The following is a 24,086-nucleotide window of genomic DNA, read 5'->3' on the forward strand; positions in this document are numbered from 1 at the left end:
AAGCAGGTTCTGAGCCTCTCACAGGTGTAGGGACCTCCAAAAGGCGCAGGTCCCCGCCAGACGCTGTCCCTTCAGTGCGCAGTGGGGCAGCTGGCCGTCGGGATTCGAAAGCCCGAAGAGGTTTTGCCTTCTTTGGACCCTCGGATTCTGCACGGCATCAGCATTCCCCGGGCCGGGAGTTCAAGACCCGCCCCTTAGGGGCCGGCTTCAGGTCAGGGCGTGGCAGGCTCCAGCCCGTCCCCTGCGCCGGGCTTGGAGCCCGCAGCCGGGAGCTGAGCAGCGGCGGCCTCGCCCTCTCGCCCACTGGCCTCGGCGACCGCGGGCCAGCCTCCGGTGCCCGGCGCCGCGTCCCGCAGCGCGCACTCCTTTTCTCGGCGGAGGGAGCGGGGCCGGGGCGCGCCGTCCCACCAGACGCGCTGACGTCGCGCGGGGCCGGTAGTCGGCGTGGAGCGGCCGGCGCGCGCGCGTGCGTTGGGGCGCTCCCGAGAAGCGGGCAGGAGCCGCCACCGCGGCCGTGCGGCGGGTTCCAGGGCGGCGGCCGTCACCCAGCCGCGCCGCGGGGCGCACCGAGCCGAGGCAGCCGCACCTGCGGCCATGGCGCGGCCCCGGCCTGGCACCGCCGCCGGGCGCGCGGGCAGCTCCGGCTACGCCCAGTGACGGCGGCGGTGCCCTCCGGTCGGGCAGCGCCCAGGCCGCTCGGCCAGAGCCCCGCGGCCGAAGGCGGCCCCGGGCCATGAGGAGCGCCCGGGCCCGGGCCTCGCTGACCCCGGCTCCGCGCGGCGGCCTGTCCCGTTTCCGCTCCGGCCTCTCGGCATGAGTGTCCGTCCGGGCCCGGGGCCGCGGCTGCCCCCGTCCCGCCGCCCGCGGGCGCGCTTGGGGCCCTCGGGCCCGCGGTGCTGATCCCGGCTCTCCGCCGCGCCGCCCCCCACCCCGAGCGCTCTATGTCCCCGGGGGCGCGGCCATGGAGGTGGTGGGCGACTTCGAGTACAGCAAGCGGGACCTCGTGGGACACGGGGCCTTCGCCGTGGTCTTCCGGGGGCGGCACCGCCAGGTGAGCGCCTCCCGCCCGCCGGCCCGGTGCCAGGCCGGTGAGCCGACGCCCCGCTCCCGGTCGTTGGGGTGGGCGCCCCGGGCCGCCCGGCCGGCCTTTGTGCTGGCTGTCACCGTCGCAGGGTTTGTTTTGGAGGCTGGAGCCGCCGGGCTGAGCTCCACCTACCGACGGGCGCCGGGCCACTGAAGTTCTTCCCTGTCGGCGCGCTGGGTAACCGGAGGATGCCCCGGGACTTGCTGCTCCGAGAAGCCTCGGGTCCCGAGTGGCGACTGGCCCCCCCTCCCCCCAGGCTTGCACGGGCCCGTGTGCCTGTCCTGCTTCCCGCTTGCTGGACCTTTGTCCCTTCTCCCCCCGCCTCAGGCTCTCCCGAGCCTGTCCCCTCTAAGGCGGACCGCACACCCAGCGGAAAACGGGCGAGTTTCCCGTTAGTCTGAGGCTTTCTCGGAGGTGTCGCGTTCCTCCGTGTGCTGTCTCTCACCTTCTTGAGTTAGGCGAACGCAAGTGGGGAAGATAGTTAGACCCTAATCTAATAATACGACGTGTTGCAGGTCCAAGCCTCAACTTTTTTTTTGTTTTTGTTTTTTTTTAGGACTGCTCTTTCGCAAGTAGGGTCACAGGAGGTTTTAGAATCTAAAGAATTTGAGAAGGCACATTGGGGATGGAAGTTAAAAAAAAAAAGCTTTAGTTCTGATTGATGCCGGAGGGCCTATTAAAAGGGGACTGTCGTCTGTTGTTCATTCATTATGAAATAACTTAAAAAATTAAAACAGTGTAGTCCATCCAAGATAACTTTTCATTGAACGCTATCACTTCCCAAGTTTATATACACATTTCTCCTTAACTCCTATGTGGTTGTAAACTTTTTTTCAACTGATGCTAGATGGTCTTTGTATTTACTTTTTAATGGCTATTGTATCATTTATAAAATCATTTTTTTTTTTTAGCTTGAGATTTGGGATATTTATCAGGTTTCTCCAGTCCTACATGTACATTAATTTGCTAAAAATATATTTACACTTACCCAGCTTTTATTGTTGTCAAGTCGTTTCTGTGTTATAATTTTCAGGCATAACACTGTTTTTCCTTTTCAGAAAACGGATTGGGAAGTAGCTATTAAAAGTATTAATAAAAAGAACTTGTCAAAATCACAAATTCTGCTTGGAAAGGAAATAAAAATCTTAAAGGTATGCTATTTTAGAGTACTGTTACACTCTGGGTTAAAAGGTACCCTAAGTTAAAAGAGCATGACTTCCCGGAGATGGGTGTGGGTCCTCTGCAAGAGTCAAGTTCCCATAGCCATTGAGCCGCCTCTGCCTCTGCAGCCTTCTTTGAAGCTATTTTTAAGAAGAGATGTTTGGGGCTCTTGGCCAAACAGAGGGATTTTGTGAAGACTGATTTTGACTAGCTGAATTAAGTAATTTAATTAAATCATAATTATTATGATTTCTTCTAGTTATTGTGCTGTTGTTTGAATGCTATGCAGGTGCAATTGGTATATCATTCTCTTCTGTTGACATCATTTATCCTTAGGCCCTTATGTGTTTTGGGAGGAGCAAGAGAACTTGTCTTTCTTTTCCTCCTTATAAATAGAAGAAAGTTATTTTTATCTATCTATCTATCTGGTTAGTTAGTTAGTTAGTTTTTTCAAGACAGGGTTTATCTGTGTATTCTGGGGTTGCCCTGGCTGTCCTGGAGCTCACGCTGAAGTCAGGCTGGCCTCCAACACACAGAGATTGCCTTGTCTCTGCCTCAGGAGTGCTGGGATTAAAGGAATGTGCCATCATCGCCAAAGTGGAAGTTAACTTTTTAATAGTTATTTACTTTTGATGTGTTTATTTTATTGCTTTATGTGTATGTATGTATCATACACACTCTGTACGTGCCTGGTGCCCAGGGCAACCAGATGTTTGTTGGATCCCCTTGGACTGGAGTTACAGACAGCTGTGGACTGCCATGTTGGTTCTGGTAATTGAAGCAGGGTCCTCCATAAGAGAAGCAAGCACCTTAACTGCTGAGCCAAATCAGCTTACATCCTGTAGCATCATCAAAGTAAGATGCTTTCAGGGGGAGAAAATAAAAGAGTCCATGGTCAGATAAATTTGGTAAACTTTGTTTACTGAATATTTGTATAGTTACAAACATTTGGCTCACTAAAGAAAGGGAAGTTTTCTACTGGATTTGGTCTATTTAACCCATGTGCTTATTTGATCACGGAAACTTCATTCAGCATTTGCTTTCCTCAAAAATGTTCTGTGGAGGATTTTTGGTAATAATTTCAGTTCTTAGGAGGGGAGAAATGGTGCAGCAGTTAAGATCACAAAAAGAGGGGCCTGGAGAGATGGCTCAGTGGTTAAGAGCACTGTCTGTTCTTCCAAAGGATCCAGGGTCAATTCCCAGCACCCACATGGCAGCTCACAACTGTAACACCAATCCCCAATTCCAAGGGATCTGACATCTTCACACTAATGCACATAAAATTAAATAAATTGTTAAAAAAAAGACCACAAAAAGATTCTCTAAGCTATGAATTATGTTTCATGCAGAAAATGCTTTTTAAAAGCACTTTGGGATTTTATGTCTTTATTACTATATGAAACATTAAAAATTGGAGACTAAATAGACAGTCTGCACCCACATTAATTACGACATTTGTCAGGCAAACGAAATAATACTCATTAGAAGTGTAAGAAGTGAACAGTGATGGGACTGGAGAAGTACCTGCCTTTTCAAGAAGCCCTCGCTCAATTCCTAGCACCCACGTGGCAGTTCACAGCCAGCTGTGCCTAACTGCAGTCCCGGGGCGTTGACACCCCTTCTGACCTCTGCTCTCACACGGAGCTCAGACAGACAAGCAGGCAAGAATACGCATACACATAAACAAATAAGACAAAACGTTAAAAAAAAAAATGGTGGTAAAAAATACTTAGGTGTCAGATGAGACCCATTTATTTTCTTCTGTAGTGGATTGACTTGTTCTAAGCTGTTAGTAAAGGTGCCATGTGCTACAGGTAGTATATGTGCATACAGAAGTGAGTTGTATTTGCATAGTAGAATATATTAAAATCATCAGACTCTACAATAATAGTGAAATTTTTTCTTTCCAGGAACTCCAGCATGAAAACATTGTGGCGCTCTATGATGTCCAGGTACTTTAGTTTGGGTTTTTTATTTTTTTGGTGTTTTTTTTTTTTTTTAACAATTTTTTTTAAAAAGTTTATTTCCTGTGAAGTTAAGTGAATTTTAATGGAAATTTAAAATTTCCTTAATTCATGTTGAAAAGACATACAACTTGAATTATATTAAAATGTTTTAAATGTTTTTTAAATTTTATTAATAAAGAGGTGATCTTTATTTTTATGTGTATGAGTGCTTTGTTGTCACATACACTAGAAGAGGTCATCAGATCCCATTACAGGTGGTTGTAAGCCACAATGTGGGAATTGAACTCAGGACTTCTGGAAGAACAAATAATGCTCTTAACCACTGAGCCACCTTTCCAGCCCCGTTTTTTTTTTTTTTTCTTTTTTTAATTTTTAAAATTACATTTATTTGGAATAGACAGATGGCTCAGTGGTTAAGAGCACTGACTGCTCTTGCAGAGGGCCCAGGTTTGGTTCCCAGCATCCACATGGAGACTCACAACTGTCTGTAACTCCAGTCCCAAAAGATCCATTGCCTTCTTCTAGCCTCCCTGGACACCCAGCATACACATAGCACACAGACATTAATGCAGGCAAAATACCCATACACCTAAAAATAAAGAAATATGTTTATAAAATGGCATTTATTTATTTCATGTGTCTATATGTGTATATTGTATTTGTGTGTTGATGAATGCATACCATGACATACATGTGAAAGGCAGAGAGGGTCTATGGAATCAGACTATCTTTTAGGCTTACTGGTAGTACCTTTACCCTAAGAGCTATCTTGCCAGCTCCAGGAATTTTTTAAAATTAACATAGAACAATAGGCTAAAATAAATAATAAGTTGCATGAGTAAATGTATTAATATTTGTGAATGTGCTGTCAGGGTGTACTGCTTTAGGTTAACTTGTGGTTTATATCAAATCTAGCATTTCTTTAGTAGGTGTAAAGACTGTTGTGCCCTACGTAAAACTTAGTTTAAAACTTTCTTATGAAAGCAGCGTGGTAAATCATAGAAGTAGAAGGAAATAAAATTAATAAAAAGCACATTTACCATGGAGTGTGTGTGTGAGTGAATGAGTGGTTGTGTGATGGTCAGCACGGCATATGCTAGATCTGTGTTTTATTTAGATAGGAAATCTGGATTCTAAGGTCATTTTTTGTTTGCTTTTTTTTTTTTTGAGGCAAAGTCTAAAGTCATTTAAGGCAAACTGTAGTCAGAATCATTCTTGGAAATCTTTTCAAGAGATCTACTTTGGAGAAAAGTGTAGTTTTCTGATGAAGTAGTTGGCTGCATTTAGAGGGCGTCTGCTACTTTTTTAAAAGTCCTTGTTTACGTGCTAGAGGCCTGGTGGCTGTGTTCAGTGTGAGGAAGATGCAGGGTGGACTGATGCACATGCTTATCACATCACAAGAGACTTAACTCCCCTATGTTTGAGGTTTTCCTTTTACAGAAATGACAGTGACGTATCCCTTCTGAAAATTTCTTTGACTTTGGGGTTTGGGATGTCCAGCTCAAATACCATGAACAATGATACAGATTTTGATTATAGACTATGATTGTGCTACAAGAAAAAGTCTGTAGTGTATGCCCCCATGCACAGACAATATGAATATTGGCTTGATTAGATATAAGTCACTCCTTTGTGAAATCCAAAGCAATACAGAAAGAAAGGGTAAAACAAATTCTCAAGTCAGAACCAAATTCCATGTCACCATCCCTAGCTGAAATGTGCATTCTCCTCAGCTGTTTGTGTCGCTTGTACCCTGTGGATAGAGGGTGCTGGGTGGTGCAGGTCAGTACCTAGTACAAAAAATGTTAAATGTTAGTGAGTCCTCACCGTTCTTAGAGCAGTTAGAAAACCCTGGCAATCGCAGAGCAGATTTTACTTTCAGAATATTTTTATTTAGATGTCTTTTCTCTCAGAATGAAAAACATTTTTTAGTACAGGTTTTGATTGTGGAATGAGCTATCATTAGAAGAAATATAAACAAAACGCAAGCTATCAATCTTTGAATTCAAGGTAGCTGCATGAAAATTGTTTATTACCCATTTTGTTCTCCTAGAACTACAGTATAAAATAAACTTACATTTATTTTGAGCAGTAGGACATCCCTCACTATACACATACTTGACAAATCTCTTTAGAAGAGAAATACCTGAGGTTAAAGAAATTATCTCATAAATCATTAGTAAATGGGTCATCTTGTTATATTTGCCCTTTGGTTTTTTTTTTTTTTTTTTTTTTTTTTCTGACTTTCCCATTGCTGCTTCTGGTGTGTTTGTTGCTAATCTCATTGTTGTTAGTATTCTCTTGAGAGAGTACAGTGGTAAGGGGAAGCAAAGAAGCAGTTCTTGCTTTGAGTGGAAGATGTTGCGATTAGTGTGGAAGATGGCATTAAGCAAATAGTTACTAATTGTAGGCAGGCCAAAGGCTACATGTGACAAACTGTTGTAGAGCTCAGGAGGGAACTATATGAGGATATCGGGGTGGGGCTGGGGAAGGCTCTCTGAAGAAATGATTTGACAGATGGGTGAGAAGGCTAGACCAGGAGTTGGTGAGAGAATAGCAAGTAAGCATCCCGAGGAGCTTCCTTGTGAAGGCCACAGAAAGGAAGAATGATTGAGCTATTGAGCTTGAGGACCAAGGCGAAGGCTTTTCGTGATCAGAATACAGGAACGGGAACTGGTGGTGCTGGACAGGTTAAATGGATATATTTACTTTCTGTGCACAAATGTCTTACCTGCACGTATGTTTGTGCACCATGTGCATGCCTGGTGAATTGCGGAGGCTAGAAGAGGGCTCATGTAGGCATGCCAGGCAAGTGTTTTGTGAATGATGTACACTCCCATATCAAAGTTGATATTATTAAGTTCAGGAGTTAAAATTGTAAAATTGCCTTAGGTTTTTCAGAATCTTACTGTTAATTCTCCAGTTCTCTGGTAGGCATAATGTGGACCATGTAAAGTCATTTTCTGACTAGAACAGGTCACTCCCATTCTGTGATGTGTCTCTTGTTTTTCATGGACCACGTTCTTTTTGAATTTTGTATCTTGTTGTGGTTAATTGCTGCCTTTGAAGTATTAGAGCATTTCAACACTGGCTTATGTTAAGCCATAGAGCCAGTTCAAAATTAGCATTTCAGTTTTTTAAAAATCGAATAAAAATTGTCATATACTTAGTCTCTGAATTATTAATGCAGCAGACTTGAAGGTGTATAAGTGTGACACTTTGTAAAAAAAAAATTCAAATTATTTCCTTAAATCTTTAAACATATCTTGCTTGTTTGTTTGTTTTTTGAGACAGGGTTTCTCTGTGTAGCCCTGGCTATCCTAGAACTAACTATAGACTGGGCTGGCCTTGACCTCAGAGATCCACCCACCTCTGCCTCCTGAGTCTTTAAATGTATGTTTGTGTGATATAATAAGACATTTCATTTACTGATGATGTGATTGTCCTAAACAAACAAACAAACAACTCCCCCCAAACCAGAGTTTGATGCTGTTGTTAGGAAAGAGGATAGGCAATTTGCTACCCAACTCAAACTTTTCAGAGCGGGAGTGCTTTCCTGAGGACCGCATAAAGGCTTCTTTTTCTCCCCGCATGGTGCATGTGCCATGCTTTTTGTTGGTGCTTGCAGACAGGGCCTTGCTATACTGATGACCTTGAGCGTGTTCTCCCATGTCTCTGCCACTGTGCCTGAACTTCTTGTTGACTGCCTGAGTGTCGGCGGAATTTGATTTGGCCGTGCAGAACAGATGCTAAAACACTGTGTGGAGAAGTTCAGAGCTGAAGGTAGAGCGTAGAGGTGCTTGCCACAGTGTCCACAGCCCTGGCTCCCATCCCCAGCAGAGCAGTGAGATTAAAAACAAAAGGCTCCTCAGGCCTGAGAATTTTGATTTCGCTTTCTGAAGAATTTTGTGAGTTTACTTTATTAGCTTAATAATCAGTAAGTATTTGATTAACTCACTATTTTTAAACTTAGTGTTTAGTTTTTTATGATGTTTGTGTTCATTTTCTAGGAATTACCCAACTCTGTCTTTCTGGTGATGGAGGTAGGTATTCTACCAGTATTGACAATAAGTATTAATAAAGTTGATTGAATGATTTTTATTCTACTTCATAAGATGATATTTTACAAATGACTTTTATTTTGTTTTGGTTTGGTTTTTTGAGACAGGGTTTCCCTGTGTGACCTTGGCTGTCCTGGACTTAACTTTGTAGACCAGGCTGGCCTCAAACTCACAGAGATCCGCCTGCCTCTGCCTCCGCCTCCTTGAGTGCTGGGATTACAGGCATGTGCTACTGTGCTAGGCTCAATATTATTTTTTTAAATGATTTATTTTTATGTGCATTGGTGTTTTGCCTGTATGTTTGTCTGTCAGACCCCCTGGGACTGGAGTTACAGACAGTTGTGAGCTGCCATGTGCTGCTGGGAATTGAACCTGGGTCTTCTGGAAGAGCTGCCATGCTGTTAACCACTGAGCTATCTCTCCAGCCCCCCAATAGTCTTACTTTAGTTAATTTTTAAGTTAAATTACATTTTATTGGCTGGGCATGGTAGCACATGCCTCTAATCCCAACAGAGTTAGGTAGATTTCTGTGAATTTGAGACTAGCCTGGTGTATGTAGGAAGAGTTCTAGGATAGCTATGGCTATATAATAGAGAACTTTTCTCAAAAAAAAAAAAAAAAGGAAGAAAAGAAAAAAATTAAATTTTTATCTATTCTTATATGTCCATATGTTGGGGAGGGTACTGGCTAGGTACTGGTGTGGAGAATTGAGGAAGACTTTCTTTTTTCTTTCTTCTCTATTTAGTCTTGGCGGTCCAGGAACTCACTATATAGACTAGGATAGCCTCGAATTTATACAGATTCTCCCGCCTCTGCTTCCTAAATGTTGGGATTAAAGAGGTGTACCATAAAGGTGTGTGCCACCATCCCAGAGGAAGACTTTCAAGCATTGGTTCTCTCCATTCTCCCTCATCATGTGGGGATGAGGGATTCAGCTCAAGTCACACTTGGCATCCTTACCTTCTGGGTTACCTCAAAGACCCTCCTTCTTATTTGTTTGGTTTGGTTTTCAAGACAGGGTTTCTCTGTGTAATAGAGCCCTGGCTGTCCTGAACTGGCTTTGTAGACCAGGCTGGCTTCAAACTCACAGAGATCTGACTTCCTCTGCCTTCCCAGTGCTGGGATCAGACATGCGCCACCACAACTGGCTTTTTTTTTTTTTTTTTTTTAAACAAAATGGTTATTGGGGTTTTTTGTTTTGTTTTGTTTTGAGACAGGTTTTACCGTATATCTTATATGTCCTAGAACTCAGTTTATAGACCAGACTGTCCTTGAACTCACAGAGGACTGCTTACCTCTCCCTTTAGGTGCTGGGATTAAAGAAGTATACTACCTTTAAGGCTATAAAATACTTTATTTTAATCACAATAGCAGTATCTTTTGAAGTTAATTACTTTTTCTTTTACTTATCAGTATTGCAATGGTGGCGACCTGGCAGATTATTTGCAAGGTAATTTTATTATTACATTTATGTGTGTGTGTGTGTGTGTGTGTGTGTGTGTGTGTATGTGTATTCACACAACGGCATACATGTGGTCAGAGGAAAATTTGTGGCATAGATTGTCCCAGTCTACCATGTGCATTTCAGAATTCAAAGTCAGGTTGTCAGGTTTGGTGGCAGACACTTCTTTATCTGCTGAACCATCTCACTAATCCTGCAAGGTAAATTTATCATGTATTTGTCAATACTCAGTAAACAGGAGTCCGTTTAATTCTGAGAGGTATTTCTGAAATGCTGACTCTGTGTCCTAAAATATGTAGAAACATTCAAATATTTGTGCGTGTTGTGTGTTTGAACTTGTAGTTATTTTGCTGACCAACTGGATTTTATTTTCTAAACTCATACAAGTATTGACTTCTTTTTCTCTGACACTGAGGAAGGAGTTTAGGGGAGGGGATTTTCCCAGAAGGAAAGAAACCAAATAGAATTTCTTTCCTTAAAAAGGCCCAGCTGGCTGCCATCATGAGCCGTTAGTTCCTTTTTTTTTTTTTTTTATGAAAGCTGGGTGGTGGCGCACGCCTTTAATTCCAGCACTCAGGAGGCAGAGGCAGGTGGATCTCAATGAGTTGGAGGCCAGCCTGGGCTACAGAATGAGTTCCGGGACAACCCAGGGCTACGCAGAGAAACCCTGCCTTGAAAAAACAACAAAACAAAACCAAAAAAATTTGAGGAGACATGAAAGTAGAAGGGGGAGTAAGTTGGGAAAAGGAAGAGAGTGGTAAGGTAATAAGGTACATAAATACATTATGTACATATGCAAAAAGGTCATTATTATGTATAATTAATATATGCTAATAAGAAGCCCAGTGGGTAAAGCTGCCAAGCCTGACAAGCTGAGCTCAGTAAACAAGGTTCCACATGGTAAAAGGAGAGACTATATTCCCCTGACTTGCTGCTAAGTGACTACATAAAGCCCATACATGAATGCATCAGTGTCATTTAAACTTTTATTTTAAATTTAAAATATGCTAATAAAATTTTGAAAAAAAAAATCGTCTTCAGGTCAGTGGAGCATGAGAGATGATGGCTCAGTGGTTAAGAGTACTTGCTACTGTTCCAGAAGAACCAGGGTTAGTTCCTGCCACCCACATGGCAGCTCACAGCCATCTAACTGCAGTTCAGGAAATCTGATGCCCTCTTATGGCCTCCTAATGCACAAGGCATACACCTGTGCACCTGGTGCACAGACCTGCATGCAAACAAAGTACCTATACACAGAAAATTAAATATAAAAAAATCAGTCAAATGATATATTTACATGAACATTTTTATAATTAAAAAAGTAATGTAACAAGGAATTAAAAATAGTGAAATTTCCCCAGGCAGCTGGAGACGCATACCTTTGATCCTAGCACTTGGGAAGCAGAGGCAGGCAGATCTCTTGAGTTTGAGGCACATGTGAGTTCCTGGCTAGCCAGGACTATAAAGAAACCCCGTCTCTAAAAGGAACAAAAAGAAACAAACAAAACACCAACACACACACATACACACACACAAACACACAAAACCAAAACACTGAAATTATTTTGTGATAGATTTTAGTACTAAATGACACTTGAAATTTAGAACCCCAAATGTATGCACAGTTATATATACAAACACAAGCAGATGTACACACCCATAATTATATTCAGAAGCATTCACTGTACCTCTCTAAAGTATTTTATTTTAATGATACTGAGACCAGTGTGAAAAATATGCAAAAACACAGTGGTAAAATGACTACAGACCTCAGTAGCTATACATGCAAAATGTAGTGACAGTTTGCAAAAGAGAAATAAAATGATTAAAATGTTTAATTTCATTGAGCAGCCAGGGGTCACGATTAAAAATAAGAGTTTAAAAAGTTTTATAGTGTAGAATAGTAAAATGGAAAAATGCTGTCCATTTCGATTGTTACAGTGTCATATCAGAAAAGTAAGACTGTGGGACAGCAGTTCTCAAATCGGGCCAAGACTTTTTTTGGGGTCACATATCAGATATCCTGCATGTCAGATATTTACATTATGTTTTATAATAGTAGCAAAATTACAGTTATGAAGTAACAGTGAAAATAAGTTTATGGTTCGGGGGTCACTAAAACATGAGGAATTCTCCTGAAGGGCCACAGCATTAGCAAGGTTGAAAACAGAACCACTGCTCCAGACATTGATTTGACTTATCCACTAACACAGAGTAACACATATCTTAGTGTTGATAAAAAAGTGTGTATGGAAGAATGTGTTCCAGCTTTTTTAAATTTATTTTTACCGTAATTGTTTTGTATGATTGGGTTGTTTTACTTGTGTATGTTTGCATACCGTGTGTGTGTGTGTAGTACCTCCATAGGCCAGAAGAGAGTGTTGGATCCCTTGGGACTGGAGTTAGAGACGGTTCTAATACACCAAGTAGGATTTAGGGATCAAACCTGAGTCCTCTAGAATAGTAACCCGTGTGAGTACTCTTTTTTAAAATTAATTAATTTTTATTAATTACAGTTTATTCACTTTGTATCCCAGCTGTGGCCCCCTCCCTCGTCCCTTTCCAATCCCATCTTCCTTCCTCATCTCCTCCCATGCCCCTCCCAAGTCCACTGATAAGGGAGGTCCTCCTCCCCTTCCATCTGACCCTAGCCTATCAGGTCTCATCAGGAGTGGCTGCATTGTCTTCCTCTGTGGCCTGGTAAGGCTGCTCCCCTCTCAATGGGAGGTGATCAAAGAGCAGACCACTGAATTCACGTCAGAGACAGTCCCTATTCCCATTACTAGGGAACACACTTGGACACTGAGCTGCCATGGGCTACATCTGAGCAGGGGTTCTAGGTTATGTCCATGCATGGTCCTTCGTTGGAGTATCAGCCTCAGAAAATACCCCTGGACCAGATTTTTTGGTTCTGTTGCTCTTCTTGTGGATCTCCTGTGCCCTCCACGTCTTTGTAGCTCCCCCTTCTTTCCTAAGGTTCTCTGCACTCTGCCCAAAGTTTGGCTATGGGTAACTTGCTGGGTAGAGTCTTTCAGAGGCCCTCTGTGGTAGGCTCCTGGTCCTGTTCCCTGTTTTCTCCCACTTCCGATGTCCATCCTGTTTGCCTTTCTGAATGAGGATTGAGCATCTTACCCAGGGTCCTCCTTCTTGCTTAGCTTCTTTGGGTCTACAGATTTTATTATGTTTATCCTGTATTATATGTCTAATATCCACTTATAAGTGAGTATATACCATGTGTGTCTCTCTGCTTCTGGGCTACCTCACTCAGGATGATCTTTTCTAGTTACCACCATTTGCCTGCAAATTTCATGATTTCCTTGTTTTTAGTTGCTGAGTAGTGAGTACTCTTAACTGTGGAGCCATCTTTACAGCCCACAGCCCCCACCCCTAGATTTTTTTTAATGTTTTTATTTATTACAATTTATTTACTTTTTATCCCAGTTGTAGCCCCCTCCTTCATCCCCTCCCAATCCCGCCCTCCCTCTTCTCCTCCCATGCCCCTTCCCCCTTCCACTGATAGGGAAGGTCCTCCTCATCATCTTCCATCTGACCCTAGCCTATCAGGTCTCATCAGGACTGGCTGCATTGTCTTCCTCTGTGGCCTGGTAAGGTTGCCCACCCCCACTCAAGGGGAGGTGATCAAAGAGCCAGCCACTGCGTTCATATCAGAGAAAGCCCCTGTTCCCATTACTGGGAAATCTACTTGGAGACTGAGCTGCCTTGGGCTACTTGTTTGGCTGTCCTGGAACTCACTGTGTAAATCAAGCTGGCCTTGAAAGTCACAGAGATCCACCTACCTCTGCCTCCCAAGTACTGGGATCAGATTTTTTTTTTTTTTAAAGAGTTTTATGTAGCTAGCCTTGAACTCACTATTAGATGAGACTGGACTTGAACTCATGATCTTTGTACTTTTATTTTCCAAGTTCAAGAATTATAAGTATCTGTTACTGTTTCTGGCTAAAGACTTCAAATTCTCATTAGTTTTGAGACAGGGAATGACTGTATCTGTACAAGGGTGGCCTCAATTTCATAGAGATCTACTATTCTCTGCTCCCTGAGTGCTGGGACCACACAGGCACTACTTGACTCTTACGTGTTCCTGATCTAGGAGATCTTACTTTATATGTTTAGAGCACTTTGACATTTTTTACGGTCACCTTCCATCCCAGCACTGGGAGGCAAAGGCAAAGTGGATCAGTGAGTTTGAGGGCAGATGACTGGTCTTACAAAGTGAATACCAGGACAGCCCAGGGTCTGTGGAGAAGACCCTGTCTCAAAAACAAAAAACAAAACAAAAGCCAGAAGAGAGGATAAGAACAGCCCTCATAGGAAAAGGATTTAGTAATTTTAAGCCATGGAGTTGACTTTATTCGATGATCTTAAGAACATAATGTTTTTGTTTTTGAGAGGAAAGTTCTGTGTAGCTCTGCCTGCCCTGTAGACTAGGCCGACCTCAAACTCAGACCTGCCTGCTTCTGCCTCCCAAGTGCTGGGATCAAAGGTGTTTATCACCATTACTTTAAGAATATAATGTCAACAAGTTATTAAAGTATTTTAAACCATAGAGGATCACTTGACATGATTTTAAAACTATAGTATTTTGCTTGTTACATATGTTTAAAATTTTAATGTAAAATAACATTAATTAATGTAAAAGTTATAGAATATATTGGTAAGAATTATATGAACAGAAATATGATCTCAGAGGATTTAAATATTTAACATGTTTTTGTGAATGTGTGTCGCATATGTGCAGCTGCTCATGGGGGCCAGAAGAGAGCACTGGATCCCCCTGGAACTGGAGTTAGAGGTAGCTTTAGGTCAGATGATGTGGGTGCTGGAAACTAAACCTGATGCTGGAAGCACTCTCAACTGTGAGTTAGCCATTTCTCCAGCCCATCAGGAAGGATTTAAATCCTTCATGTGGAGTCAAGAGATTCCACTTGTGACATTCAGATCCATTACTATGGAAAATTTATATTTGCATATTTAACTATATTTGTGTGTACATTATATGGTAGGCCATTCTGAAATTTCCACTGTCAAGTATATAGTTTTGCATTACCACAGCTACTTTATAAATCAGTCTCATCAGATTTCTGCAGAAGATGGATCTTCTTCCAGAGTCATGTATGGGGCAGAGCTAGGATTTTGATAGCCCTACATACACACAATGCTATTAGCCTGTAGCCTCTTTATGTGCTGTGATAGTCACTGAATAATGATTACAGAGTGGAAACATGACTTCTTAAAGGTCTCTTCACTTACGAGAGATTCTTTGTGGGGCAGGAGTAGTGTGGTCATGAGCTATGAGGGGAAAGAAACAATACTACACAGAGATCCCTACTGACAAACGGCAGTAGGTTCCACATGAGGATTTCCCTTGTCTTTACTTTGTGTTCATGAGCTGCTTGATATGAATCTTAAACATTTTTCCTAGGTATGACCAGTGTGAAAGGGAAGTTATTTTTTTGATCTGTAAAGGACATGTGCATTTGTTGAGCACCTCTTGTGTTCAGAGATGTACCATAGGAACCTTGACTAGTGAAAATTGAAAAGAAAGAAAGAAAAAAAAATATATATATAGACAAAGTTTCTCAATGTAACCTTGGCTGTCCCAGCCAAGGTTTGTAGAACAGGCTGGCTTTGAACTCACAGAGATCTACCTGCCTCTGTCTCCCAGAGCACTGGGATTATAGGTGTGCACCAAAAACAAAATTGCAAATCAGTTCTGTTTAACAGATCAGTTACCATTTTGTTTGTTTGTTTATTTTGAGAAATCTGTTTATCTCTTATAGATTTCAGTTCTTAACAAGGAATATGTGAATCTTAGTTTCTTAATTTATATCATTCTCTCCTTATCAGCTGTATTCTCTTAATGGAATGAAAAGATACTTGATTTTTGTCTGTTTAAATATTTATGTGACTCCTTTTCTGCCAGCTAAAGGAACTCTCAGTGAAGATACTATCAGAGTGTTTCTTCATCAGATTGCAGCAGCCATGCGAATCCTGCACAGCAAAGGAATAATCCACAGGGATCTCAAACCACAGAATATCTTGTTGTCTTACGCCAATAGAAGGAAGTCAAATGTCAGTGGTATTCGTATCAAAATAGGTAAGTGACCATGTCTTGCTTCATGGAAAGGACATTTTGAGACAGTACTTTTACATCATTTTAGTTTAGATTTGTTAGACTAATAGATTTTTACAGATGTCATTTTGAAATTGTTAGAGTTCACTGAGATCTGTGTAGATATGGGAATCTTTTTCCTAAGTCTAAGAAGGGCCAAACACAAAGTCTGCTTCCCTAGAGAAGGAAACTGAAATAGTCTGCTTATAGGTACAGGTTATGAACCTGACTCTACAGTTCTGATTCTCAGACAGATGTCCAAAGGATCTTACTCAGCCCTTGCTGAGTGCTTTTAGTGCTCTTGCATGTTTGACCTTATTTGTAAAGAGAATTCAAATTATAAATGTGGTATTGATGTTTAATGAGAGCTGTGTTACTTAATGATATATTACAAGTAGTATTTCCATTTGCGAAGATTGAGGACCCTTCATGAAAAGCTAGTAAAGTACAGACTTACTCTTAACTTCTTTTGAGATAGCTCCTTGTTTTTCTTTGGTGGAGAGACTTTTCAGTAAAATTTTCACAGTTCTTTTGTGCCTTCTGTGTCTTACAGAGTTCTATGATATGCATAAAGTGTGAGCAAACTGTCATTTGTTGTTTTATCTTTTTTTTAATTTTGTGAAACAGCTGATTTTGGGTTTGCACGTTACCTACATAGTAACACAATGGCAGCGACACTGTGTGGATCCCCAATGTACATGGTGAGTGAGAAGACCTTCTGTGTCTGATCTGAACAGTGGTTTATATTGTTGCTAATTATTTTAGCAGTAATGTGATCACGCAGGCATCTTGCTTTAGCTTGGTGGACTTAAAAGTTGTTCCACATTTGTATTTGGGTTTTGAATCTTTTTAAAATTCTTTTACTTTATTGTGGTTGATTGTTTGCCAGAACAGATGGTATCAGAACCTCCAGAACTAGAGTTTCAGACAGTTGTAAGCCATATGAGTGCTAGAAGTTGATTCTGGATATTTTGGAAGATCAACCAGTGTTCTTAACTGCTGAGCTATCTCTTCCAGCTCTCTGTCTTTATTTGTTTGTTTGTTTGGGGGGGGCTTTTGGTGGTGGTGGTGGCTTTTTTTGTTGCTGTTATTTTGTTGTTGTTACTGTTTTGAAACGAGCTCACTTTATAGCCTTGGATGGCTTAGAACCTACTTGGTAGAAGAGGCTGCTCTCAAACTCACAGAGATCCATTCTCTCTCTGCTTTCTAAATGCTAGGATTAAAGGTGTGTACCACCATGACTGGCTTCATTTTTATTTTTTATTTTTAAAGATCAATTATGTAGAAAACCCTATATATAGGTTATTTTGTTATTGCTGTGACAAAATACCATGACTGAAAGTAGCTTATAGATGGGAGAATTTCTTTTGGCTTATGGTTCCAGAGGGGAGTCCATAATGGCAAGATGAACATGGCTACTGGAGCAGGAAGCTGGCTGATCACATTATGTCCGAAGACAGGATGCCAAGAAGTTAGGGGGCAGGAAGGAAGGAGAGAAAAAGAGGAAGCAGGAAGTAGGGTGAAGCTATAATTCCTCAGCGCCCCTGCCAGTGACATATTTCCTACAGCAAGGCTCTACATTGTAAAAGTTCTATAATTTCCCCCAAAAGTGCCATCATCTGGGGACCAAGATTCAAATACATGAGCCTGTGGGGGACATTTCTCATTCAAACCACTATACCCTGTTAGATTCAACTGAAAGTAAAATTTCATATAATTCTGTTATAGTATACTTAATGTACAGTAATTAAGAATACTTACAGAAGCCAGCTGGTAGTGGCTCATGCCTTTAGCACTTTGGCACTTGGGAGGCGAGTCAGGCAGATCTGAGTTTCAGGCCAGCCTGGTCTACAGAGTGAGTTCCAGAACAGCTACTCAGAGAAACCCTATCTCAAAAAACAAAACAACAGAAGAGAATCTGAGCCTTTTGGGATACCTTTATAAGATACGCTTGTATTTTACATGCTGTTTGTCTTAGTAAGTATCTTACATTGTAGAAATTCTTCTTTTTTAGCTCCACACTTTATGCTAAAATATAATCTTAGCTAATTACCCTTTAATAATGTATAGTAGGTTATGAAACTTATGAACTAATGTAAACTATTAAGCTTAATAATTTAATGTAATAACTTAAATATAAAGCTGCAGGCTTAGATTAAATAAATGAATATGCCTGTAAGGAAGAAGAAGCAGCTGGAGCTCTGTGAGCTTGAGACCAGCCTAATCTATGTAGTAAGTTACAGGCCAGCCCGGGTGACGTAGTGACACAGTGAGACTCTGTCTCAAAACAAAACAAAAAAATGCATGTTTCAGGTCTAAGTTTGTACCCTCTAATGTAAAATCAGCTGTGAATATTGGCAGATGTTTGCAAGAGGTTGAAAGAGGACAATTGTGAATCCCAGGTCAGCCTGGACTGATTAACAAGGCCCTGTTTCATAAAGCCAAAACAAAACATTTAGAATCTACTTTGACATCAAGGGAACTAGTAATCAAGGTCTAGGGTTTTTTTTGTTTTGTTTTGTTTTGTTTTTTTTTCCCAATGAGATTTACTTTTTAAATGACAATTTCATTGCTTATATAAAATAAACTCAATACTTTAATGAAATTTTAAAAATTGCATCTCTTAAGTATGAAATTAGGTCAGGGGCAGGGCTTGGTGGCATATGCCACTTAGGAAGTGGAGGAAGGAGGATCAAGAGTTAAAGCCTGTGCTTGGATAGCAAGACTGTGTCTCAAAAAGAAAAGGAAACTAATTTAACGGTGATCAGAGTATTTTGGCTGATTATTACAGAAAGGTGGCTATCTGGGAACATAGCCACTCAGTGGTGCGGGCCCTGGGTTCAAGTACCTGAACCACAGGTAGGGAAAAGGTTCAGTTGAGAAATTTACCAGAAAGAGAGAGGAGGTGTTCCACAATCAGGAGCATTCATTGCTCTCGCAGGGGACTAGGTTCGGTTTCCAGCACCCCCTTGTGGTTTCCAGCCATCTGTAACTACATTTCCAAGGGAACGGATACACTTTTCTGGCCTCCGAGGGCACTGCATGCATGTAGCACACAGACATACATGTAGGCAAAACATCCACAAACATGAAAAGAATGGAAAAAATTTAAGTTTACTAGGAAGAAGTGTTATGTATGGAAAATAGTTTCACATTAAGTGTAGTTGACCTCTTTATCAATTGTTTGGTTGATTTTTTTTTTAGGGGGGTGGGTTTTATTTTGAGACAGGGTCTCTTTATGAAACCTTGGCTGCCCTGGAGCTTGCTGTGTATACCAGGCTAGCCTCCAACTCACAGAGATCTGCTGCCTGAGTGCTGGGATTAAAGGCGTGTGCCACTAAGCTCAGCAATGGTATGTTTTTGTTTTGTTTTTATAAAATACTTGATTGTTTTAAAAAGCACTTAAAATGCCATTGCTTTTTGTTTTTGTTGTTATTTTTGTATGAGTCAGGGTCTCTCAAATCTGTGAACCCTCAACCTCCAAAGTGCTAGGATTACAAACATGTGCCTATACACCTGACTGTCTTTGCTTTTAAGATAGTTTCTCTTACTGTCTTTTGTATTATAGTTTTTTATTATTATAAAAGATTTTTAAATTACATAAAACATAAGGGATAATGTAACATGTATTTGTACCTACCATCCGTATTTAAACAAAATATTTTTCTTTTTTTGCCTTGCTCTCTTTAAAGAAAAAGTATTCGAGCAATCCAAGTCTCTTTTGTATCTTCCCCTTGTTCTAGTATGTTCTCATCTCTCACCCTGAGGGAACTTCTGACCTGTAATTGATATATTTTTTCCTTATTAATTGAATACTCTTACTATATTTGGTATTTGTTATAATATATAAACATTGTAAAGTAATTCTAAGTTCATTGCAGTATCATTCTGTAAGGTTGATATCACAGTATGTTAACATTTTTACTTAGTAGTATGAGATTCATTAGCAGTAAATCAGTGTGTATACATTAAGGCTGCAACTAACAGTTCATGTTTCTTGACTTTTTGTGAACAGGCTCCTGAGGTTATTATGTCTCAACATTATGATGCTAAGGCAGATTTATGGAGCATAGGAACAGTGATCTATCAATGCCTAGTTGGAAAACCACCTTTTCAGGTAGCCTGACTTTTTCTTATGTCCTCAGTTCTAGGATCTTCTAGTTTTGCAATTGCCTTCTATTTAGAAAATGAAAAATAGTTTGAAAGTAGTAGGTTTTAGGCTTCTCTGTGACTTACTTGATTTTGTTACAGGTAATGCTGTGGGGGGATAGGGTGTTTGTTTTTCCTTTTTATCTGCTTGCCCTTTGTAGTTGGACTGCCATGAAGTCTGTTAGATGTTTTCTAAACTAGTAGTCAGGGCTAGCAGCTTGTGAGGAATGGTGACCAGACTTCTTCCTGCTAATCTGGTTTGGGATCAGATGAGGGGGGGGGGGGCTGTTCTGATGCGTCACAGAAAACTTGTCTGAGTGAGAGGGGAATAATTATTAAGACTTTGGATCTGTCTTCCTCATCTCCTTTTCATAGTAAGAGGCTGACTTTCCGAAGATATGCCAGCATCTCAAGTTCATATTTTCAAACTTTAATTTTTTAAAATTAACCTGAAAATTGTAACAACATGAAATTATTTGCCCAGCGTGGTACAAAAAGGGATTAGTAATGCAGTCAAATTACTTGCTTTGCATTTTCAGTGTGGTTTGTATGTAGAGGCAGGTTCACTAGTCCAGCCACTCTTCTGTAGCAGGGCTGCTGCCATGGAGACAGTATTGGCTTAGACTTGTGTTGTTTGTCCCTACAAACCTTGATTATACACAGTGATAATGGACTTATTGGGTAGGTCATGGAACTACAGAATAGCGGCTGTTCTCTTTCAGGTTCTTTTGAGGGTCTGACCTTGGAAAAGGTATATTGTACCAAGATACTCAGGATTTGCATGTGATCTCAGAGCTTTTGTAAGTCTTTTGTGCCCAGAAATCCATTCATGAGCAGTCCATGGCACTCAGGGTCAACATCCATGTACATTCTACAGTAGGAACATGAGTGCTAGTTGTGGATTCAGAAGTTTTGCTCCTCTCTATTTAGAAAGTTAACTTTTTCTTTTTCTTAAATAGGCTAATAGTCCTCAAGACCTAAGGATGTTTTATGAAAAAAACAGGAGCTTAATGCCTAGGTATGTGATTGGATTTTATTTAAACTACACTGAGGTTTATTTGTTTGTTTGTTTGTTTGTTTGTTTTTGAGACAGGGTTTCTCTGTGTAGCTCTGGCTGTCCTGGAACTCACTCTGTAGACCAGGCTGGCCTCGAACTCAGAGATACACCTGCCTCTGCCTCCTAAGTGCTGGGACTAAGGGAGTGTGCTACCACCACCTGGCTTAAAATTTAAGGGAAGATATCACATAACTTACATGTGTTACTTGTGTGAAGGCAAACAAACCCAGGTTCATAAAGCAGAAAGTAAATTCCTACCTAGGCTGTGGACATTCTGTAGCAATAGTAAGAGTTATTGTGTATTTTTCCAAATATTCCTTTTGGGAGTTCTTTACACACGCTTGAGAAAATGTGTGTGTGCATTCGAGCACACATGCAGAGTTTAAGATAAATTACATTTTGAGTTGTTTTTTCTTTCTTTTTTGTTAGATTGCTAGGTAGCTCAGACTTGCAAGCTCACCTTAGTTCAGCCTTCTGAATGACAAAATTAGAGAAATGGATCGTCATGCCTAGCTTTTGTTTGTTTTTTATTCTGTATTTTAGATGTTGAGCAGGGTGTACATCCTTTTTGGTAGCTACACAGAGACTTATAAAATTAAATGTTCGATTTTATTTACTTATTTTCCTATTGTTTTCATTTTTTGCTTACTACAAGCAGGCTTTAGTAAAAGTGTGTAGGATTATACACCACTGTGTATTCTTTTTTTTTTTTTTTTAGAATAAATGCTAGAAATAGAATTGTTGAACTGACAAAAAGGTGTACCTCTCAATTGTCTTTCCTATTTGATGTGGCAGTGTAAATAGAATACCTTTCATCACAAAGGGAAGAAGACCAATTAGCTATCTTAATTTATATTATTCTCTTCATTAATAAAGTTGACTCATTTTTATTTAGCATAGTATTTTTTATTAGTTTGTAGTCCATGGTTTCTATATTCCTGTTCCTCATTTTCAGTTGCTTTCCCGTTTTAATGCAGGCTTTTAGAAATTGTATGCCCTGTTAATTGTATTTAATTAAGCTTTGCCCTTTTCTAGACAGAACTAAAGGAGGTTTTTTCTTCAGAGAATTTTATAGCAGCTGTTAATAGTTGTGTTAAACTCAGGCTCTCTCTTCCAGCAGATACTTGTAAATAACGGTGTTCTGCACTGGCAGGGATCTGTTCATGTTGTTGATAATTATCAACAGTTAGTGTAGTGCTTTCTTTTCTTCACTTGAACATATGAAGTTTTATCATATTTTCTTGTTATAATGTAATATTTGTGAAAGTGTATATACATTTTCATTTATCAGAATGAAGGCAAAACTAATGTAGTTAAATACATATAAACTCACCACTTACATTTGTTTTTTACTTAGTATTCCCAGAGAAACATCACCTTACTTGGCTAATCTCCTTTTGGGTTTGCTTCAGAGAAATCAAAAGGATAGAATGGACTTTGGTAAGTAATAGTGTCAAGTCAAGCTGGGCATATTTTCTAATTTTATGTTTGCTGAAAAGATTATATAGATTACATAGAGATATCAGAGAAAAAAGTCCATTTTGCTTTTGTTTGTTTTTGTTTTTTGAGACAAGGTCTCTCTGTGTAGCTTTGGTTGTCCTAGAACTCACTTTGTGGACCACCAGGCTGGCCTCGAACTCACAGAGGTTCTCCTGCCTCTGCCTTCCAAGTGCTGGGATTGCAGGCGTCAACCACTTCTTAGCTTGTTTGTCTTTTTTCTTTCTCTATTTTAATAAACACTTATCAAGTGCTTACTATGTACCAGAAGTGTAGGATAGAATAGTAAAACACGTGTCAATATACTTCATGTGTCCTCATGTAGTATATAATCTAGAGAAGGAAAGAGAGATAATGAATAAATTATAAACTGTAATTGTATGTTGTGTTACAAGGTGCTAGGTACTAAGCAAAAATAGAAAGAAGAAGAGATATGGAATGGGGAACTAAAATTTTAAATAAAGCAGTATACTGTCGTATATGAACAAAGAATCAATCAGCCTGAAATGTGTTGTGTGGCTGTCTGTGGGGGGAGAATTTTAGGCAGAGGGAAAAACCAGTATTGAAGCTTTAAGCTGGGAGCATGAATGAAAAGCTTGAGAGCCGACGAAGAAGCCACTTGAAGACAGAATGTGATGGAAAATCATCAGAAGGTTTTAAGCAGGGGAAAATATCAATCTGGCGATTTCTTAGAACAGACTGTGTATGGCAGGAAAATCAGAAGGTAGGAATTAATTCACTTGAGAGCAGAGTGTAGCTTAAGTTGGGGTGATAGCAGTGAAGAATATGTAAAGTAGTTGGTGGATCTTTCTAGAGGTAGGGGTTTCAGTGATTCCTGATAATTTAATAAGAAACATACTTCAGGATGACCACGGGTTTGGGCCTGAGCAACTGGAAAGGATGGCCTGCCCGTAACAGAAATGGGAAAGCTGTAGATAGAAGGGACTGTCGGGACCAGAAGAACTGGGACCAGAAGAACTGCGATTAGACGTGTTATGTTTACAATAACCACTGGGTATCTGAGTGCTGATGTCGGAGACCACTTGAATGTTGGGAGAGAGCTAGGTTGGGGATAAGTCTAGACATGTCAGCCAGTGGGTGACAGTTATCAATCATGGTACTTTCAGGTTACCACTTACAGTTCTTTATTAATTTTTAAAAATCTAGTTATTTTATTAATGGTTGCTATAGGGATTATAATGGGTATCTTATCACAGTCTACTTTGCATAAATAATAGTTGAATTCCACTAATAGAAAAATTGTTTTCGGTTGTAATTCCATTTCACCCTCTGTAATGAGCGGTAGCTGTCACACAGTGCAGCTATGTTATTTAAAACAAGGCAGTGTACTAACTATTGTGTTATGCAGACTTCTGTCTCTTGTAGAAGGAATGAAAGGAGAAAAATATCTATGTAGCATCTTAACATATATTTACCATTTCTGATATTCATATGAATCGAAGATACTTTTCCATATCTCTTTTTTGCTCTGATACATTTCTATCTCTCTGTGCCTCT

At 40.6% G+C, this 24,086-nt stretch overlaps 1 protein-coding gene across 1 annotated transcript in view; it reads left to right on the forward strand.

Annotated features, from left to right (window-relative positions):
* The first annotated feature begins 349 nt into the window (after positions 1-349).
* Positions 350-24,086, forward strand: part of Ulk2 (unc-51 like autophagy activating kinase 2) — a 77,905-nt gene continuing 54,168 nt past the window's right edge. The window contains exons 1-10 of the mRNA XM_021639160.2: positions 350-1,051; positions 2,143-2,235; positions 4,156-4,197; positions 8,223-8,255; positions 9,687-9,723; positions 15,677-15,850; positions 16,493-16,566; positions 19,881-19,982; positions 20,974-21,032; positions 22,429-22,511. Coding sequence (XP_021494835.1) covers positions 962-1,051; positions 2,143-2,235; positions 4,156-4,197; positions 8,223-8,255; positions 9,687-9,723; positions 15,677-15,850; positions 16,493-16,566; positions 19,881-19,982; positions 20,974-21,032; positions 22,429-22,511 — 787 coding nt within the window. The 5' untranslated portion in view covers positions 350-961. The remainder of the gene's footprint in view (positions 1,052-2,142; positions 2,236-4,155; positions 4,198-8,222; positions 8,256-9,686; positions 9,724-15,676; positions 15,851-16,492; positions 16,567-19,880; positions 19,983-20,973; positions 21,033-22,428; positions 22,512-24,086) is intronic.

This window comes from Meriones unguiculatus, chromosome 11 (assembly GCF_030254825.1).
Source record: "Meriones unguiculatus strain TT.TT164.6M chromosome 11, Bangor_MerUng_6.1, whole genome shotgun sequence".
Lineage (NCBI taxonomy): Eukaryota > Metazoa > Chordata > Mammalia > Rodentia > Muridae > Meriones > Meriones unguiculatus.